General features: G+C 34.1%; 2 protein-coding genes across 2 annotated transcripts; both read left to right on the top strand.

The window, feature by feature from the left end:
• The first annotated feature begins 3,551 nt into the window (after positions 1–3,551).
• On the top strand, positions 3,552–10,287 carry LOC117907905 (outer envelope pore protein 24, chloroplastic-like). Its single transcript, XM_034821587.1, has 3 exons — positions 3,552–3,839; positions 4,064–4,420; positions 9,985–10,287. Exons 1-3 carry the CDS (start codon positions 3,636–3,638, stop codon positions 10,063–10,065), a joined length of 642 nt encoding a protein of 213 aa, XP_034677478.1. The 5' UTR covers positions 3,552–3,635; the 3' UTR covers positions 10,066–10,287.
• Positions 10,288–11,694: 1,407 nt separating this feature from the next.
• Positions 11,695–18,810, top strand: LOC117906056. Its single transcript, XM_034818998.1, has 11 exons — positions 11,695–12,502; positions 12,584–12,638; positions 12,889–12,988; positions 13,066–13,294; positions 13,688–13,741; positions 13,828–13,967; positions 14,527–15,112; positions 15,297–15,411; positions 15,511–15,560; positions 17,792–17,935; positions 18,314–18,810. The coding sequence occupies exons 1-11, from the start codon at positions 11,870–11,872 to the stop codon at positions 18,560–18,562; spliced, it is 2,355 nt and encodes a 784-aa protein (XP_034674889.1). The 5' UTR covers positions 11,695–11,869; the 3' UTR covers positions 18,563–18,810.
• The last annotated feature ends 1,723 nt before the right edge of the window (positions 18,811–20,533 follow it).

Here is a 20,533-nt window from a genome sequence, read left to right as displayed (position 1 = left end):
ATTTGCTAATTCAACTATTTGGTAGGGATTTTTTTTCTCATTTGTTTTTCACTATTTTGAAATCATAATAGAGTAAAACGTGAGGCCCTATAGTTTAGTTTCTTTTACTTCTGACCAATTTATGGAGAAACAACCGGAGTGTTGAGAGGTTTTTTCAATAATTTGAGGGTTTGATTTTTTTTCTTTTAACTTATAAAGAAAAAAAATGGAAAATATGGAGCAAACACTTCATCAAAGACGTCCTATGAAGAAAGGGTTAAAAGAGTTTCTTTGAAATCTAAGAATTTATTGGAAAATTAAACAAATAATTTTAATAACCCGAGTGATATTTCTGATATAGATGTCGAATCAAGTGCTAAGAAAAGTCGAATTATTGGATATTGATATTACTCTCAATAATATCGACACAGTTATATCTACCTTTAGAATGTAATGGGATTGGTTGTTTGCATGTTTTTTTATTGCGTCCGTAATCACCACATCTATCATAAATATCGCGTGCACTTAACCTCTCTATCTGAACGAATTATTTCATTATCTGGTCTTCCTGTTAGTCATTGACTTTTTTGTGATAGCATAACTTTACAATGGATGTCTTTTAGAATTACTCAATCTTTGTTATTTTCAATAAGATATATTGACTTTGAGTGTAAAGATATATACAATAATTGAGTCTCCGTATTTTACTTATAATGGTGAAGCGAGGTTTTAAATTTTCAATAAATATAAATAAATAATATAATAATATAAAATGAATTATTGGTTGCTTACATTTTAAACATGTTTTTTGTGACCAAGAATAAAGAATAGATGAAACAATGATGAGACTCAAAACTTTTTTTTCACGAAAACAAAGAGGAGGAACAACCAGATGACCAAATAAAAAAATAAAAATCTAATGTGTTATAAAATAGAGGGAAAAGTAAAAATGTATTGGAGAGAAAAATGAGAGATAGTTTTGTCTCAACTGATCATTTTTTGCATCTTTTAAATGATAAATTATTCTTACAAATATGAGGTTATTTTGACCTCTTTAGCCAAATAACCCTTTCATTTAATAACCAATTTTTAGATATAAAATCTAAAATATAATTTTATTCTTAAAAACAAGTAAAGTATTTTCAAAAACTGTTTTTGAACAACAATTTTCTAAAACACTCTCATACACATCTATATGTTCTATAAAAAGAGTACATGTTCCAAAGAGTTGTGATGGCCGATTTTATTTTCCATTGAAATGTCTAACAAGATAGTGTAATTCACGCTAAGTGCGATGTAATATGCTATTACTCACATCCATAATGAATCTATTCATCAAATCCACAAGCAAATGATTTCTGATCAACGGATAGTTGAACAAAACCTCTTTCAAATCCAAAATTTGTTCTAAATCACTGGATTCCATCACTTCAACCTCTATCAGCCTCGCCAAAGCCTCGTAGCTTTCCTTCACTCTCCGCTCCCTTTCCTTTACTTCCTCCATCATTGCTATGTCTGCTCCTGGACGCGGTTGCTTCTCCTTCTGCTTCAACTTCATTCCTCTTACCATTTCTGGAAACCTCTCCCCCTCAGGTTGGCACGCGCCTTCCTCCTTATCATACTTGTTCGTCTCTTCCTCTTCGTCTTCATCGTCTTCTTGGAGCTTCATTAATTCACCGAGCGACTTCGTATTTCCTCCAACACGCTTGTTTTCTCTCAGAATGTCTCCACGTCTCCCGAGCCTAGCGCAATGGTGAAAGCAGAAGAAACCGAGGCTGTGACGTCGACAGTTATCGTGTACGGCTTTGGCCAGTGATTTTGACGATTTGGTGAATGATCTCAAGGTTTTCGAGAGCAGCTGTATTTGAGTCATCATAATTAATTCGGTTTCTCCGTCTCTTGTTCTCAGTGGCTTCATTTATACACGATCACTTCCGAGCTCCGACTCAGACCTTGGGATGGGTAGTTTGCCATCATGCACGCCCAAGCAGCTTTACATAAAGGTTGGTTGACTTTTGATAATTAGCTCTCCACACTTGTCTCAAAACCCTCCATGGGAAACTCCACTAGTAATGGACACCATCGCCCTAGAGAATCGTGCAATATACTCGATCTTCAAAGAATTTTGCAAACACAGAAAATCGAAGAGCATGTTGGATGAACCAAAAAAACTTCATATCGATCATATTATAAGTTATTTATTTTTTAATTTTATTTTTTGGTATGTTTGAAATAGACAAAAAGAAGGACAAATAAAAGTAAACATGCTTATTATTCCTCCGAGTACAGCACCTAACTCAATTGTCCTTGAAGTCGAGCACCAACGGTGGTGCTTGTGTCGTGTGTGACCTTTCGAAAGGTGGTTGGACCCCGTCCTAGCACCACCTATGGGTATTGTTTGGACCAGCCTGGTCCAATCTCACATGGGCTCGTCACGCTGGTGGTATCGCCTGTAGGTCGGTTTGTACTTGTGCATAGTAATGCAGATAGGCATAATGTTGGCTACGGTTATCCTGAACTGCTGATCTCATTCTCTTTTGTCCTCTGACTGGACATGGTTCGAATAATTCACTGTGCCCATATTCTGATCCACAAACTCAGGCCCACTAATGCAAAACTAGTTTGTTGGGTCTAGCACATGAAACTCAAACACGGGGTCCATTAAGGTTTGTCAGGTTTTACTGAGGCCCATAACTAATTAAGTATTGAAAGGTAACCAATGATTTAATTTTTTATAAAAATGTAATTAATTATTAATTATAGGACAATAGTTTGTATGCTGTTATTTTTTTTTTTTAGAAATAAGAAATAAATCTGTTTCATATTTTTTATTTTTAAAAATAGAAAATGATAATATTTTATACCTAAGATGAAAAGACTTTCCTTAAAAAGAGAATAAATTTTAAAAATTCTCTTTGCATTGTATTTGTTTTTTCTTTATTTTTCTATGTTAATGATAATATTGATAGGTAAACATGACTCCTTCCTATTCTATAAAGTTTACCGTTTTTGAGAAACAGTTCTATATTATTTAAAAAGAAAAATTATTTTCTAACTTAAAAATATATTTAATAAAATTTTCAAAAAATTATGTATATTTAAAAATATATTGAAATTTATTTTTTTTAAAAATAATTCCAAAGAGGCTCTCATTTGGTATTTATTTTTATTTTTAGCACATTTATTCACTTTTGAATTTTTTATTTACTTATAAATTTTCCTATTTTTAAAATTTGTATTTATCACATTTAAAATTCAAATAGAAATAATTTTGGAGGGAGTTTTACTATTTTTAAAATTTGTATTTATCGCATTTAAAAATTTAAATAGAATTAATTTTAGAGGGAGTTTCCCGAATTATGAAATCGCTGCTTGATTACTTCAGCCATCTTCCGTAGGACATTTTCTTTGTAATTTTTTGTTTCGTTGTTTCTCAATTCTCATTTTCTTCCCGTAAGAAATGAAAATTTGGTTGGGTTTATTTATAGTTAAATATGAGTTATAAAGCATATTCTTTAAGTGTGGTTAGATTCACACGCAAAGGCTGTGCTCCGCGATATGGTATATAGAGAAAATTGTCCGTAACAAGACCAATTTCAAAGGCCGAGTATCTCCACCTAATCCGCCTCGGTGTGCTCGGCTTCTCATTTCTCTCGATGAATACCTCCTTGAAACTCAGCTATGGACTCGAGAAAAACAATGCCGCCGCCTTCGCCACCGTCGCCGCTAAAGCCGGCGACGTCAAATTTAAAGCTTCTATGACCGACGCCACATTCGCTAATGGCCCCAGCTTAACCGGCTTGGTTCTCGCCGTCGAGAAACCCGGCTCTTTCGGCATCGACTTCGACGTCCCCAAAAAGGTTTGTATTCCCAAAACCCCCAACTTTCGTGAGAGAAATTGCAGGGTAATTGTGACAAAAGCTAGGTGTGGAATTTGCTCTTCAAGATTTGTAGTTTTACAGTTTTTCCCTTAGTTTCTCAGTAACCAAACGGTGGACTAGGGCTTCTTGTAAAAGAAAAAAAGAAAAAGGAAAAAAAACCGCTCTCTCTTCTACTCTCTCACTATGGGGCTTTTGTGGCGCAGGATTTTAAGTTCAGGTTCATGAACACAATTAATGTAGCGGAGAAGCCGTTGAATCTGACGTACATGCATAATAGGGGTGAAAATCGGACGACATTGGATGGAGCGCTTGTGGTCGATTCGGCTAACAAGGTTTCGGGTAGTTACATGTTTGGCACGAAGGATAATTTCAAGTTGAAGTACACCTATGTGCACAGAGGGACGACTACGTTCGAGCCCTGTTTCGATTTCGCTGGTAAATCTTGGGACTTTATGCTGTCACGCAAGGTTTACGGGGATGATGTGGTTAGGGCTACATATAAGACATCCAATCGTGTGATAGGACTGGACTGGTCCAGGAATTCCAAGCAGTCTTTCAAGGTATACAATTTTCTTTTCTTCTTTAACTGGTTTAAATGCTGGCCATGAGTTCCCATTTGAATTGCATTACTGAGTGACGTTTAGGACCATCTGCTTGGTTGGAAAGGGAGATTGGAGATTGAGAATGGTATCATAGGAGTTTAAAAGTTCTCCAGAGAGATTGGAAGGAGAAGGCATCTCTTAGGAAAAAAAAAAAATAGTAGATAAAAAGTTGTATAGAAAGAGCCCTTTTTTTTAAAAAAAAAAAAGATAAAGAGAGGCAAAAATATATTAAAAAAGAGGTGCTAAAACAACGACTCAAAGTAAACAAAAAAGATACACCAATCCCCACCCCGCAGGAATAAAAAGAGTTGTCAACAAGGAGGTACAAAAACGTCGAAGGACTATCTTTTATGACTATCTTTTATGAACGATTTTGGCTCAAACCAAAGAAAACAAACAAAAAAACTTTTAAGTTTTTGGATGGACAACACATCATCTTCAATCACAATTCTGTTCCTTGCTTTCCAAACCATCCAAAAAAATGCATAAAGGACCTACTCTCCAAACTTCCATCATCTTCTTTCCCACAAATGACCCATGTCATCCTAAATGTGTCGCCCTAACCAATGAAGGCAGCACCCATTGCACCCCAAAGAGAGTGAAAAACATCTCTCATAAAGTCCTTGTTTTGTCACAATGGAGAAGAATGTGATCTACCGATTCTTCATGCATTTGGCAAAGGTAACATTTATTTGCTAACATTGAAGCTGTAAGAAGTTAGATGTGTTGTCATCCACAACAACAAACCCTCTGCAACTGTCCCCCGACTTTTTAAACACCTCCCAATGCCAAAAGTGTAACGACAAACCCATTGCCCTCACCTAGATTTGATTAGCATGAACTCCGGCCCAAAAGCAACCCACCTTGGGTCCTCACCTCTCCAGATGAAGCACCTTGTCCTCAAAGCGTCGAACCCCCCTTCTCAACATCCTCTATGTTTCCTCTGCAACTTTGAATTCCATCAGAAAATACCCACTGCTCAAATTCGATAGGCGGCTCACCCTCCTCTTCAGGTTCCAATGACGCACCCCCATCTCCTTAACAAATCCAAATCCGGAACCTCAACTATTGCTTCTCCCCATTGTCCCACCAAACAACTCCCCAATTGCTCCTCCCTACTCCTCAAGTCTCTGCCTCCAAGTTGAAGCCACACTGCATCACCTAATCTTCCGAACTTTGCCCTTGCAACCTCAACAAAGGTCCTTCTCTCATCCTCTACCTCAACCTGGTCTCCACCCCTCTTATCGACCCGTTCACCAATAAGGCCAGAGCCCACCTTCGCTTCAACAGGGGTGACAACACCAAGAGAGTGCAGCTTCTCGGCCATCTTAACCCAGCCCCCAAGGATCCCTCTTCCTTCCAAAAAAACTAAACAAAACCTCTTTGCTTCCAGATTGAGAACAGAACAGAGGATGAACCTTCACGCCTTGTTAGCATGCCTCTTCATTCTAAATTTCCTACCCTCATCTTCCCAACTTTTTACAACACTCCCACACCTTTCCTTCCTGCAGCAGACTTCCACCCCCTCCAACAAACATCTCAAACTGAAGTCAGCAAACCTAATCCACGAGGAGAAACCTTTACTTCTCTCCAAAATAATTCCATGTAGCTTCCCATCAGCATTCTCAACCGAAATTTCAAAAGACTTCGACTCCTTAGCAAACTAACAACTACCACCTTTGCTTCCCCCAGACATATTTTGATTTTTTTTGATTGACATTTTTCAAATCCTAAAAAACTAAATGCGTCCTCCTTGTTCTCCTCCGTTTTTTATCTTTTATAAAATTAGAATAATCCATGGGATTAATTGATTTGTTTAAAGCCACAGTATAACAGTAAAGAAAGTGTGGTTCAAACTCTTACAGTGGGGAATGGGGATCTAATCTGACTTCAATAACATTTGACTACTTGGCTTTTAGTCTCCTTGCACTCCTTTTTGCTCTGGACTCTTGTTTTTGTAAACCGTTATAATGGGAATCAAATCTCACTTCAATAAGATCTAACATCTAAGTACTTGGCTTTGAGTCTTCTCATCAATGCCAACTTGCCTTTGGATGAGATTTTTGCCATGTGATTAGAAAGTATCAGATGCTACATTTCTCCCTTAGTCCTGACACCATTCCTTTAGGACATGTGAGGGTCTCTATTTGATCTTCTTGTAGAAATCTTGGCTCAACCTTCTACTTTGGCCTCTTATTTCCTTCTTGATTGAGCTTTAAATTGGTAATTGTGCAATTAGTATCTTATTTTAGCTTAGAATCTACAAAAAATTAAAGAGAAAATGTAAAAATTATTTTCCCATGAAACTAGAGGGTCATTTTTTATTTTTTATTTTTGATAAGTCCCATGAAAGTAGAGAGTCATACAACAAAGAAGTTATAATAATGAGAAGAATCCTTTCTAAAACCAATAGTTATAATTAATAAAATTATAGATAAAGGAAATTTGAAGTTAAAGGAAAATTCCTTCCGTAAGTATCATTCTCCTTCCTAGAATTAAAGAGTTGGATTCACTCCTCATTTTTTATTTTATTTTATTTTTTTGGCAGTTCTAGAAATGAAGTTAGAAAATTAACATATGTTTATAGTAGTCCCACTTTTTAATATTTGCTCTACTTTTTTGGCAACCCCCATTTTTTAAAATTAGTTAAATAAAAGAATATGTTATTTTTTCTTCATTTTGTTGGGAATCTAACAAAAAAATTTCACCTTTACTGATTGAAGAATGCAAAACATGAACTAAGAAACATTGTGTATTCCTTCTCCCATCAGCAAAAATGATATAAAAGATAAAAATTATGAAAATGATGAATACAATTGTATTTTCTCTTATTTTTCTCAACTAAAAGAACTTGTAAACCAAAATGACAGAAAATGTGAAATTTTATAAAGATGAAATTTTTTGTTTGTCATTCATATCCTTTTATTTTAAATATTTGTTTGTCTTTTTCTTGAAGGGGAATAAGCAAGAATAACTAGGGGGTGAGGAGGAAATTTATAAGTGTTAGCATGGATGAGAATGAGTTTTTGTTCCCATTTTAGGCTCTTACTTGCAACCAAATGCTAGAATGGGCCACTAATAGAATAACATTCTCATTCCACCACTCCATTAACAAATGAATCCTTATTTGCTTTAATTTTATTATTACAATGACTTCAAGATTTAATCAAGAAAAATGTTAGTATAGGTCATGAAAGGTTGTCTAACATAACTGTTTTTGCCAATGCGAAAACCTTGGATAGGTTATGAAAGGTTGTCTAAGATAACCTTTTTTGCTAATGTGAAAACCTTGCATAGGTTATGAAAGGTTGTCTAAGATATCTTTTTTTGCTAATGCAAAAACCTTGAAACACAAAATTATATGAAAGCATAACAAGTACGTTATGTTTAGATTGGATAGAGTGTATGTTTGCAAGGATATTATCATTTACTTAGTCAGCTGTTTCATAAGCAACCCATGTAGCAGTTATGCAACTCAAGATACTTGAAGTCAACATATTCAAACCAAGCTAGCGACATGGAAGGATGAGCAAGGAAAGCCATGCTTAGAGTTTGGGAGAATGTAAACTCTTTACCATACAACATGCTTTACAAAACTTGATAGTGCTTGATAAAGCTTGAGTTCTTGATGTCTCAACCAAATGATGCCATCACTTAGTCCGTCAAGTGAGGTCATTAAATAGGCCAAATAATGTGATCATCTATTTATAGGCAACCATAGAACCTTCCTTTGGAACACTTATAAACAATCTAAATAGAATATAACTTACAAGCTATGTAGAAGTATACAAGAATAATATTTTGCACAACTCTAGAAATTCCAAAGACTTTCAGCCAATCTTGGAAATTTTGGGAGATTTTTGGTCTCTTCTGAAATCTTTTTGATGCTTTGACTGTTTGAAAGAAGCTATTGCCTGTGGGGTCATTTGCTGCTAAATATGTAGAGAATGAGAAGTTTGTCTTCTAGAATCTTGCGGCCATCTGTAAATGCTCAAGTGAATGATTGTTTAAGCAGGGCATGATTTTTAGAATTTAGCATGATATGTGTCTTGGGTAGAGATTTTGAATTCATCCCATCTGGTCAATGTTGACTAAATGAAAGCACAGTTATTTTGAATCATGTTAACATTTTGATTGTGGTGCTTTTAGTCACTTCAGTAAATAAGTAGGAGTAATATGATAATCATTCAAATCATTAAAGAAACCTTGAAGGACAATAACATGTCACACTAAAATGTGCATTGCATTCTTTTAGACAGTACATTTCCAATGAAATGCTGACAATCCCCTGAGACCTTTTTTTTTTTTTTCAAGTTTTTATTTTATTTTATTTTTTATACTTTCCCTTTCCATGAAGATCATAAAAATATCTCAGTTTGGATCTTTCATATCATATTTCTTTGATAATTTCCTTCCTGTAGTAGCTAACAGAATACTCACAGAATCCTTATGATAGTTAGTTAAGGCCACTTTACATGTATTCTCTTTGTATTATTACTAATCACCTTCTCTAGTTTTAACATGGTGGAATCCTTTTTTTTTTTTTTTTTTCTGATATGTAAATGTTTAACATGGTGGAATCTTGTCACTCTTGCTTTTGCACACGAGTTTTTTATTCTAAAATTGTTTGACATCTCTGATTTTTACTCTTGGTCATGTTACATGTATTCTCTTTGTATCATTACTAATCCCCTTCTCTAGTTTTATCATGGTGTAATTTCGGATTCATTACTGAAATTCCAATAGTAGATGTTCCTTGGCGATGGAATTGTTGCCTTTTATTTTACATAATTCATGTAAAATACTAGTTGGCACCTAAATTTAAAACTGAGGGCTGTCACCCTTATCACCAAAATGATAATGTCAGAAAAGAAATAAGCCATGTGATGGATTTTTTGTGGGCAATAACTGATGCTTGAGATTCATGGTCAATGGTCATTTCACCTTCAATACATGAAAAACTTATGTTTAGTTCAGAAAGAGTTCTTTCTTAGTGGCTGCTTTTTGAAACTTGGTGAGTCTATTAATGTTCCTCTCTTTTGAAATGATGTAGTGATGATATGGATAATATCTTCACTTTAGCTATTTGATGGGGGCAATTCTCTTCTTCCCACTTTTCTAGGTGATGGGCACCAAAACTTACAAAATTGTACAGATGTGTGTTTGAAAGTCAGTTTTATTGCAAGAAAGGTTCTGTCATCATCAAGTTCCTTTTGCTCCTACTTTGCATAACAATGTTTTCTATCAATTTGTGGGAATCCCCTTTTAGTTTAAAGGGATCTCGGATTCCTATCATGAATATGTTTAATGAAAGTAACTAACCAGCCAAACATTTTGGGAATTTTGAGAAATGCTTGTTGCTTAATCGAATTTTGTTTTTTTAACTGAAATTTATATCTCCTATGTGGAATTATGTTTGCACTTATTTTTTTGAACTGTTTGATGCCAAGTTAATGATCATCGTTTCGGCAACTTGGAGCCAAGTGAAAACGTTCTAACTTTTTGTCTTATATTTCTCCCAGATTTCAGCCATCATCGATTTGAACGAGGAATCGAAAGTTCCGAAATTATTTGCTGAGAGCACATGGACCTTCGAATCATGATCTTTATTTTTTTTTCACTCTTCTAATTTGAAGTTTGCACATTGAAATAACTTACATGTGGATATACAACTTCCCATTGGTCATGTCCTTGTTGTTTTGAGCTTCTTTTGAGGCCTTTGAATAATTCTGTCTATGCTGATTGCGGACTAAAGGCAGTTTATGGTTATTAAGTGCAAGAAAATTGGCTTCTCCAAAAGAAAATGTCTTAACCTTTTTTGTTGCCATAGTTGGAAAATGTGGCGAGTGGTAGTTCTTTTACCTAACATACGCAAGGCATAATGTAGGGTCTCTGGTGAATTGGGAAAAATTATTATCCTCAATTCACTGAGTGTCTTTAAATTAAGGCAGAACTGGCTATAATTATCAGGCCATATATGGTTTGCTTTACATTGGAGAATTAGTAGAAAACAAATTTACATCTGGAAAGAGTTTTCTGAATGGTCAAGGTATGACTGAATCAGTAGGCATGGTAAATGTTGCTTTGATAATGCATGTGGCGTTAAGCTATTTTACTTATATGACTTGAGATTGAGATGGCTAATTAGTGGGACCTCTTCTTGGTCCCTTTTGTCTATCCTCTTTCTGAAGGAGAATTTGGGTTTATGGTATCGTGGTCGAATAAAAATTTCGAGGATAATATATATAAGATTGTTTGGTTATTTTCCAAAAATATTTTGATTATTCTTTTTGTCGGTTGTAATGTTCATAAAATTTGATACATCCAAAACAATTAATACTTTATAAAATCTTATTAAAATAAAGTTTTCATGCGAAATAATACATATATAAAATTAGGCATCAATATGGAACTATTGATTTTATTTGATAATTATTAAATGTTTCCATAAATATCATATAACAGTGAAATTAATTGTCAAAATAAATTGAAGTCTTTTTTTTTTTTATGAAATTTAATTTTACTAAATTCATCATTAATGCTAAATAGTCTAATGGAAATAAATATATAAGTTATTTATAGATTTCTACTGACAATGATGGAGCTTGTAAAAAAGCTGCTTTATCTTATACTGACAGGTGCTTAATCCTTGAAAATGAGGAGGCCGTTAATTACATTTAGGCTATGTTTGGTTCCCGGAAAATTTGAGGGAAATAAAATATAAAGGAAAAATAGAAAGAAAGAAAAAGTGAAGGAAAATAAAAAAATAGATTAAAAGTTGATAAATTATTTTTTTTGTTACTTCAAACTCATTTTATTTATTTTAACTCATCAATATAAAAATTAAATAATTTAAAAATACATAAGTTTTTAATTAGTTTTAATTATATTTGATTTTCTTTTATATTTTTCGTAGGACAACCAAACATGAGAAAATCATTTTTCTTAGCATTTTTTTTCTTTCCTTTGTACTTTCCGGAACCAAACATAGCCTTAAGATCCAACAGTTCTTCTAAAATTTCTTAAAATTATTTGCTGTTTTTTAAAAATTATTTTCAAGCAGGCACCAATCCTTAAAAATATCTTCCAAATTATATATATTATTTATTTATTTATACGTCCCCACAGCAGATTGTCACCCGTCCATTTGGTAAATATAAATGCTTTCCTAATTCCCACAAAATTCGCGCCACCGCTACTACCGGTAATTTGGGCGGGCTCGAAAGAAATATTCACACAACTTCATCATGCGACTGCGCCTTTCCCAAAATTTAAACAACATTTGCCGCCCAAATGTTCTTTAGTTTTTTTTTTTTTTTTCCTTCACTCTTAAAGCTTGAAACTCTAATCATCTATTTTACACTATTTCTTTTTCACTGCCAAAACTTGAAACCCTAATTTTTCGACATGGATATGGAAGATGATTCTCAGCTATTCTCACCTTCAGAACAATCCTCCTCTCCAGTTCATGCGAGGAAGCTAAAACGTTTGAAGAAAGCAACTAGTGTTTCTTCAGATGATGTTGTCGCCAAGCAAGTGAATGGACAAGTTCTTGGCTCCTCGGAATCCCTAGAATCAAATGAGGGGTCCTTGCGGTTCGACTCTGGAAAGGAATTGGATTCTGGATTTGCTGGGGAGGGGTCGGGATCCGGGAGGGATTTGGAATTTGATGGAGATGGAGAAGATCAGGGCGGGGAGAAGGGAGAAGCAATCGGAGATCCGAAGGCCGATGAATCTCTTGCTTCTGAGGGATGGAATGAAGAATCATTGCAATTTGACTTTGGTAGTGAAATGAATTCTACATTTGATGAAGATGGGTCGAGAACTAAGAGAGTTTTGGAATTTGGTGGAGATGGAGAAGATCCAAGTGAAGAGATGCGTGAAGAAACTGGAGATTTGAGGATGGGTGAATCTGAGAGGAAACGGGGCAATTCAGAAGACTTGGGCCAAAAGAGAGTGAAGAGGAAGAAGAAGCTTGAGAGTGTTGCAGATGATGGAAAGCTTGATGCATGTGCCTCTGGGAGAAGAATGACAGAAAAGGTAGTTTATGGTACTATTATTATGCATTGCTTTAAGATTTGGTTTTCGATTTGCTGATTTGTTATTACTGTGATTTTGCAGGAAAGAAGAGCTCGTCTTAGTGAACTTCATGCTGAGACTCAGAGACTGTTGCGAGGTATGTACGTGATTGATGATTTGATACCAAATTTAATTAAATTGGCCAAAGCTTTATATCCTAACTGCTTGAGTTTGGCTACCAAAATTCTTTTTTACCACTCAGCACTATTGGGTTTGTGTTATATTAATTCATGTGCATGCTATTCACTATTTAGGTTAATTATATCAGTCTCGTTTATTTCAGGATCCCCATTTTTGTATAATTTTATTTATTTAATATATTTGCATCCTGTTTTCTCCATGGTCAGAGACAAGAGATACAACATTCAAACCAGCAAAACCTGTACAAAAATCCATATCTTCAATCTTGGAGAAGATCCGCCAAAGGAAGCTAGAAGTGTCAAAAAGGTGGGTTTTTCCTTTTTCCTGTTTTCACTGGTATTCATGTCTCAAAATATTTGTTGACTTGTTCTTATCCATGGCAGAACTGTCAGTCTGAACAATAACTGTTCTATTGCTGAGGACAATGGTTCATTGAGAGAGGTTGCAGTTGCCCTTGATTCAGAAAATGGGGCCAAAGATAAGAGAGGGGATGATGAATTCACAAAAGTGGCGGAGGAGACAGTTGCACATGCAGCTGATGTGGATAGTAGGTCGGATGGATTTAATGAATCTTTAAATCACTCAAGTCAAGAAAATACTCCTCTCCAGATGGTAATTTAATTTCTCAATAAATTGAATCCGTTACATAGTAGAATGTCTTAAATGTTTAAGTTTTCTGCAATTTCAAGTTTCTTAAATTCACAGTTCTCATGAATGCATAAAGGGTTTCTTGACCCAGACAAATAGTGTGGGTGATGCATTTCTTGAAACTCAAGACAATAGTAACTACTATTTCTTTGCTATTAGTACTCATTCATGGAGATTGAATGTTTTGCATGAGCGTATAACAGTTAGCTAGAACGCTATTCCATGTCATTAAAGAAAAAAAAAGTATTTTTTTTTTTTTTGGTATTCAATGACTTGTGAATCTGGGAAAGATGAGCAGATGTTGTTCATGCTGAGACTGATTTTCCTGACATTACTTCTGGTTGAATCTAATTGTAGGACTCAGAGGAGAAACCTACACATGCATTTCGAGCTCCTATTGATGATACACAGGTTTGCTTCACTTCTCAACTATAAAAAAGGAAGTTGTTGATCCTGCAATGTATTGTAAAGACATAATATCTTTTTGCATGGTGTAGGATTTGTTTTGTGCTTCCCAAACAAGTGATGTGAATGATGAACTACCAAATGAACAGAACAGCAGTCCTCTTGAAGAAGTTCTGGAACCATCCTTACTTGCAATGAACTTAAAACTTGATTCTGCTCCTGCTGATGATGTGTAAGTGTTTTGAAACTTTATTTTGCAGTTGATGGATTGGATGCTTTGTTTTTCTGGTGGTTCATAGCTTACTGGTTCATTACATATTTCATAACCACTCATCAGGATTGAGCTGCTATGGCTCTTACTATTTTGTTTCTTTTCAAATAAGTTCTCATTTTTCTCGTATGCTACTAAGAGTTAGCTCTTCTTTCTTGTCCCCTAAGTCAGCTGCTACATCTTTTCCCTGGATTTCAGACTATTTGTTTTCCCCATTACCACCTACTCTTCTCTGTTTGGTCAAGTTTGAAGTTAAGAATTGTAAAGAACTATTTTTAATTGTTGAATAGAGCAGTAGGTTACAAGTATCAGAATAACTTAGACGACCCATAAAAAAAAAAAAGTATCAGAATAACTTAGAGCTAGATAAATTGTGATTTCAATTTTCATCCGGTAATGACAAATTAGAGGTTGACTATTTTGTTGACATTTTGTAAGGGTTAGCATGCTGCTGGTTAAATTGTTTCACCTCTCATATATGTTCTACCATGTACAAATAATTAATGTTTCCTTTTCCCAGTTCTTCCAATGAAGAGGACAATGATAAGGAAAATATTGATCCTGATCCACATAGACCAATTGAATTGTGTTCATCTCCAAAAGGTGATCCTGTTAAAGCTTTTGTTGATGACGAAGCTGAGGAGGAAGATGATAGTGACAATGACCTAATTCGATTCCAAGAAAATGAAGAGGATGAGGATAATGGAGGATCTGAGGAACTTAATGATTTGATAGCAACTGAATATGAAGAAAATCCAATTGATGGTGAAAAGCGCAATCAACTTCATCAGCAGTGGCTTGAGCAGCAGGATGCAGCTGGAACAGACAATCTTTTGCAGAGATTGAAATGTGGTCCGGAACAAAGAGAAACAGCCATGCTTGGAGGAGAAGATGACGATGATGAGGAAGAAGACAATGAAGAGGAAGAAGAGTTTTGTGATGAAGCACTAGAAGGTCTAGGTCGAGCAAATCTTGTCCGGATGAATTCAAGAAAAATAAAACAAATGATTCCTCAAATGTTTACTGATAAGGATGATGGGTTCTTATCATCTGATGATGAGGAAACAGAAAAAAGGCTCGTTAAACAGCGTCTACTTGAGAAAGCTGTGAGTTTTTATCTATCCAAATATGATTCACAAAGCTACGGTTTATTTTGTTTCTTGCTTTGGCAGAAGTACTATTTATTAGTAGTAATAATTCTTGTTCGTAGCTTTTCTTGGCACTATTTATTGTCAATTTGCTTTAATTTTTGATTCACAAGTGGGGGCTGAATATTATGATTTGGAACAGGAAGAGCAGGCTACACTATTGTCCCCAGAAGAGGATGAAAATTCCAGAGAAGTTTTTGGTCTTATAAAGAAGCTGAATATTGTGCCTGACACTAAGAGGAAAGCAAAAACATCATGTAAGATATGCAATGTACTTCACCAATCTTTAGAGTTATATTTTGTTGTATCTATTGTTACTTATTGTTAACATTCTTTTTGGTTTTTTGCTTTTGCAGCTGTTCTTGGTATGCTGCTGAAAGGCAGAAATAGCAATAACTCTTCAAAGGTACACTATTCTGCTCCAGTTGAATATGGGGATTGTCTAGTTGAATTGACTTTACTATCCATTTTAAAGTTGAGTGAAAGGATATTAAATATAGAAGCCCCTTTTCTTGATTCAACAACCAATATCCACTATTTTTTTTTTTTTTTTTTTTTGTGCTGTTTCTGCCTGGAACTCTGCAACTAACTCTAGTATTTTTACTAGATAATTTAGGATCATGTGTTTCTCATTTAAAGAAAATGTAATGGAAAGAATTTGAATCCTTCTGTACTTTCCTCACTTGGAAGCCTTGGGCCTTTTCTGCATGTTTGACCACTTCTAGGTTGGAGTAGGATAATATCATAAACAGAAGTTTGCAGGCCAGGACTTTGCCATGGTCCTTGTGACATTTTTTTTTATAGGTAAATTTTTGTCCCATTGGGACTTGAACTTGGAACCTCCCACACCCTCTCCATCCCTTTACCACTTAAGCCAGGCCTCAAAGGCATGGTCCTTGTGACACCTTTGACAAGTGGAATCAGGCAAGATTATATTAAATGATATGTTATTTGGTTGGAATTAGCACCCAAGATGCCTTTGGTATAGTCTCAGAATATATTCATTCTATGACAGTGGTGTCTGGTTGTTATCTTTTGCTAATATTCCTACAAGCACAGCAGAAGTTCTCTATACCAACTGAAGTTTTGGTAGCAAGTTTGGTTTGTAGTCGTCAATTCCTTCTATTGCATGCAAGTTTTAGAAGGCTTTCATGATAATATGATACCAATTCACAACCCATGTTTTAAAAGGCTATCAAGGCTTATGCCTTATGCTCTATAAATTAGCCTTGAGGTTATAGCCTTAGTTTGGGTAATTAGGGCTTAAGCCTCACCTTGTCGAGGCTTATAGCTTTGATGCTATAGCCTCAAGGCTATTGAGGCCTAAGCCTCAAACATCTAAAGGATTTTCGGCCTTTATGGGCTTTTAATATGTATTTTATAAGAGGCTTAAGTCTCAATATTCAATGAGTTTCAATGGGTTCTATCATCTATGCTTTTGTGGACTTTTGATATGGATTTTATGAATTTTGTATTTGGTTCCTACTTGGTTAAACCTTTTATAAAATTAAGGGTTTATTTGACTTTCAATTAACTCTTTAAATAGAAGAGAAAAAGAGAGATTGAGAAGAATAAGAGAATTGTTGATTGTCCTAGTGGTTGATCTCATGTATAATCTAATTATTGATGGATAAAAAAAATATCATTACAATTGGTGGATATTAATATCAATGGGGAGGATGATCAGTGTTATTAAAGGTGATTGCAGGTTGCTTGGGCCACCAGGCTAGGTGGGGTAGATAAAAGTCACCTTGACATTGCTTTTTGCTTTTAACAACATTGAGGATAATATAATAATAAGATATGATTATATTTCTTAGAGGATTCTAGTGATACTAATAGTAACGTTAAAAATTATTTGGTAAAACCATGAGAGAGTGCTAAATTTTGAGAGAAAAAGGAATTAAATTAGAACTATTAACAATAAAAAATAATTAATTTTATCATTATGAAGTTTATGTCTTTTTTATTACTCAATTTTATTGTGACTTTATGAGTTTTTTTTATTATTTATTTGTTAAAATTAAGGCTTACGCCTCATTCTACCTCTAGGCTTACACCTTGTTTCATTATAAGCAAAACGCCTCAAGATTGCCTTTAGTCTTTTAAAACATTGTGAACAATGCTTTATTTGTATTTGTATTTTTTGAATGAGCATTTTGGATTGTAGCATTTGAACATAATACAATTGCTAAATGTATTTTTCAAACTATTGTCTGTTGCAGCAAGGTTTTTAGTGTTGTAGGTGTTACTGATCTATGTTATATGGGTGTTGGGTGTAGGTGTGTCTAGGTGTCCTATGCTTCACATCTCAAATTTTGGGATATAGGATCTTGGCTGAAAAATGATTTTGGATGGTGCTTAGTTATGATATAATAAAGAAAACTATCAATTATAAGTTGATTAAGCAAGAAATAACATATTCTTAATAAAAATAAACTCATGCTTTTAATTTTTATCCTTATTTTGAAGAAATTAAAAAAAATCATAGTTGTTAATATATGAAGTAAATAATAGTGTTGAACAAGATCACACACCCACACCCGTATCATGTCATGTCGACACAGGTATGTTGGTTGAAGTTGAAGAGTACTGGTGTCATGACCACTAACTATAGGCTTTTAATTGTTGTCACAGTCATCTTTCCTGGGTCGAGCATCAAACCAGTCCTTACCATCATCCCATAAGCCTGGATCAACTATGGTTCGATCTTTTATCTTTGGGCGAGATGACAGCAATAGCAGGAGCACAATTTCAATGTCGGAGGATTCTTCAGATAAGGTTAGTTTTATCAGAAAGCAGAACGAAACTGTTTCCTTTTAATTTGTTTCCCATCTTAAAACTTGTACCAAGTTATTGAGTTATGTTTTCCTTTCTGATGAGGATTAATTCGTATTGAATATTTTTGTGTAGTAAGAATGTAGGAAAATGATTTTTTGTTTTTCTTAAAAGTTAATAATGACTGACTGGTGAATAAAAAGGGAGAGCTTCCTCTAAATATTTTGCTGACAACTGTATCCAATTCTTTCATCACCATCACTGCATTTACTTTGATATAGTTGTTTCAGTAATTTATTTCTCAATTCTGGAACACTGAAGTATAATTGTCCATTTAATAATGCTCCTGTGATTATGGATTGTGTTTGTTTAAATATGCAGATTCAAAATGAGACTCGGCCAAAAAGAACTGCTTCAGCTAAGTTTAGTAGCTCACAATCCAAATTCAGCACCCAGAACACCAAAGTTGCAGTCGAAAAAACCTCAGGTACTTCTCTTTTTGAGATCTTGAGGCGGTCTTCTCTGCAATCCAACAGTTGCCCTCAAGATAATGTGGTTGGCGAAAATCAAAGTGTATTTGCTGCATTCAGATTGACGAAGAAGTCAATAAAGGTAGAAGGAAGAACCTAATTGGAATATGGAAACTGCCTGCAATATTTCATTGTTGGAATGATTTAATTGTCCATTAGATGGTCTTTATGAGGTTCCTTATTCTGTGTTAAAGATAAAAGCCCATTTTTCCAAGCATCAGCATCACTTTGTGAAACTTCTGTTGAGAGCTTGTTGAATTTTATACTAGAAAGCTTTAAGATCTGCAGCTCATAAATAGGAAAAAGTATATTGAGATTTTGTTTGGCAGGAATCTACTGCTGATTCAACATTCTCCAGTAATGCGTATTAAAAAAGAAAGAACTAATGTTGGCTGTGGATCTTTGTGCTAACCCTAATTCTGGTTATCACTTTGCAAAAATTAGGATAAAAGGCCAATCATTTGAAGGCTCTTGCCATGGAAAATCCAGGACTAGTGCTAGGAACTTTTTCATTTTTATTTTTTGATTTTCCCTAAGAATATTGCCTTGGCTTCAAATACTCATCATCAGGGTCATGAGCTGTTTATTTTCTTTGTGCTCTTGTGTGGTCATGGCTCATCATCAGGCATGGTCCGACTATTCTGTGACATGGATTCGCAGCCAAACATTAGTGCAATTTGTTCTTGAATCCCAGTTTGGCTGTTTAGGCTCTATTGGGTAATTATTTTGAAAAATAGTTTTTTAAAATTATTTTTTAATGTTTTGTAGATTAAATATTTGTTTTAGAATTTGAAATGTTTTTAAATTGTTTTTTATGTTTTAAAAATAATTTTTATATGTTGTATTTTATTTTTAATTTTTTATAATTATTATTTAAGACCGTCATTAGAAAATAAATAAAAACAATTAAAAAAGTGTTATATGAAAAAAAAAAAATCATATTTTCTATTTTTAAAGTAAAAAATAATTTTTTATTTTTTAGTTGTAGAGGATAAAAAAAATTATTTTTGAAAATAGTTACCAAAATGGCTTTTTAGATTTTGGATTTGCCATAATGTTTCCACTTAGTAATTTGAAGATGGCCACTAGGGGAGCTAGGGACAAAAAAAAAAAAAAAACTAATTCTCAAGGATATGAATAAAAATATATGTAAATTTGAGATAAAATTTAAAAACAAACAAAATCGTGTAAAATCTATTTGCTTTATTTATTTATTTAATGCTAATTTCATTTTTTTCCACACATAATCATCTTAATTTATTTTTCATTATGTAACATTAAATTTTTTAATTTTATTAAATAAATCACTTTTCATTTGAGATTTCTAAATTTATAATTTTTCATATTTAATTAAATAATAACTTATTTATAACTCAACTATATAACTATATTAAATCATATATTCCATTTAGTTATTCACATGGGAGTTTATATGTTTACATTCAGATAATTTTAAGTAAAAAAATATTTTTTTTTTAAATTTTAACTGCAAAATTGTTAAAATTATTAAAAACTTTCTAATCAGATATATATATATTTGTAATTTTTAATTCTTTTGAAACATTTCCTAGATTTTCTTTTTAAATTCAAAAAATTTTCGTCGGTTATTTTTTAATTATAAACTATCATGCATGTTTTAATCCTTGCCCTCCGGCCGATATTTGTGGCTCCGCACTGACGATGGCCCTTGTTTACTAGGTGTCTAAAAAATACTGGAGCTAATCTTCTTTTGGGAAATCATGCAATTGTGTTGAAGGTAGAAGGTTCACGCTTCCCATCATGAGAAAAAGATTGAAGATAAGGAGCAGCCTCCCCTTTTGGTGACGATTAAAATAGCCGTCCCTGGACAAAAGAAAAGGAAAAAGGAGGGAATGCCGACTCTAGATTTGAGTCCGCAAGGGTAGAGATAAGTGATGACCCGATGGGTGGTGGATTCATGCTGTCTGATTGGTGGATTCATAATTTAAAGGAGGTCCTAAAATATCGGTTGCCATGATTGTACGCTGAAGTATGAACGGCTGATTCATTTATTCAAATGTACAATTATACCACATAAAGACTATCCGTTTAC

This window comes from Vitis riparia, chromosome 18, assembly GCF_004353265.1.
Source record: "Vitis riparia cultivar Riparia Gloire de Montpellier isolate 1030 chromosome 18, EGFV_Vit.rip_1.0, whole genome shotgun sequence".
Classification (NCBI taxonomy): Eukaryota; Viridiplantae; Streptophyta; class Magnoliopsida; order Vitales; family Vitaceae; genus Vitis; species Vitis riparia.
Note: the sequence above shows the minus strand (reverse complement) of the source record. Positions and strands in the feature narration are given on the sequence as shown.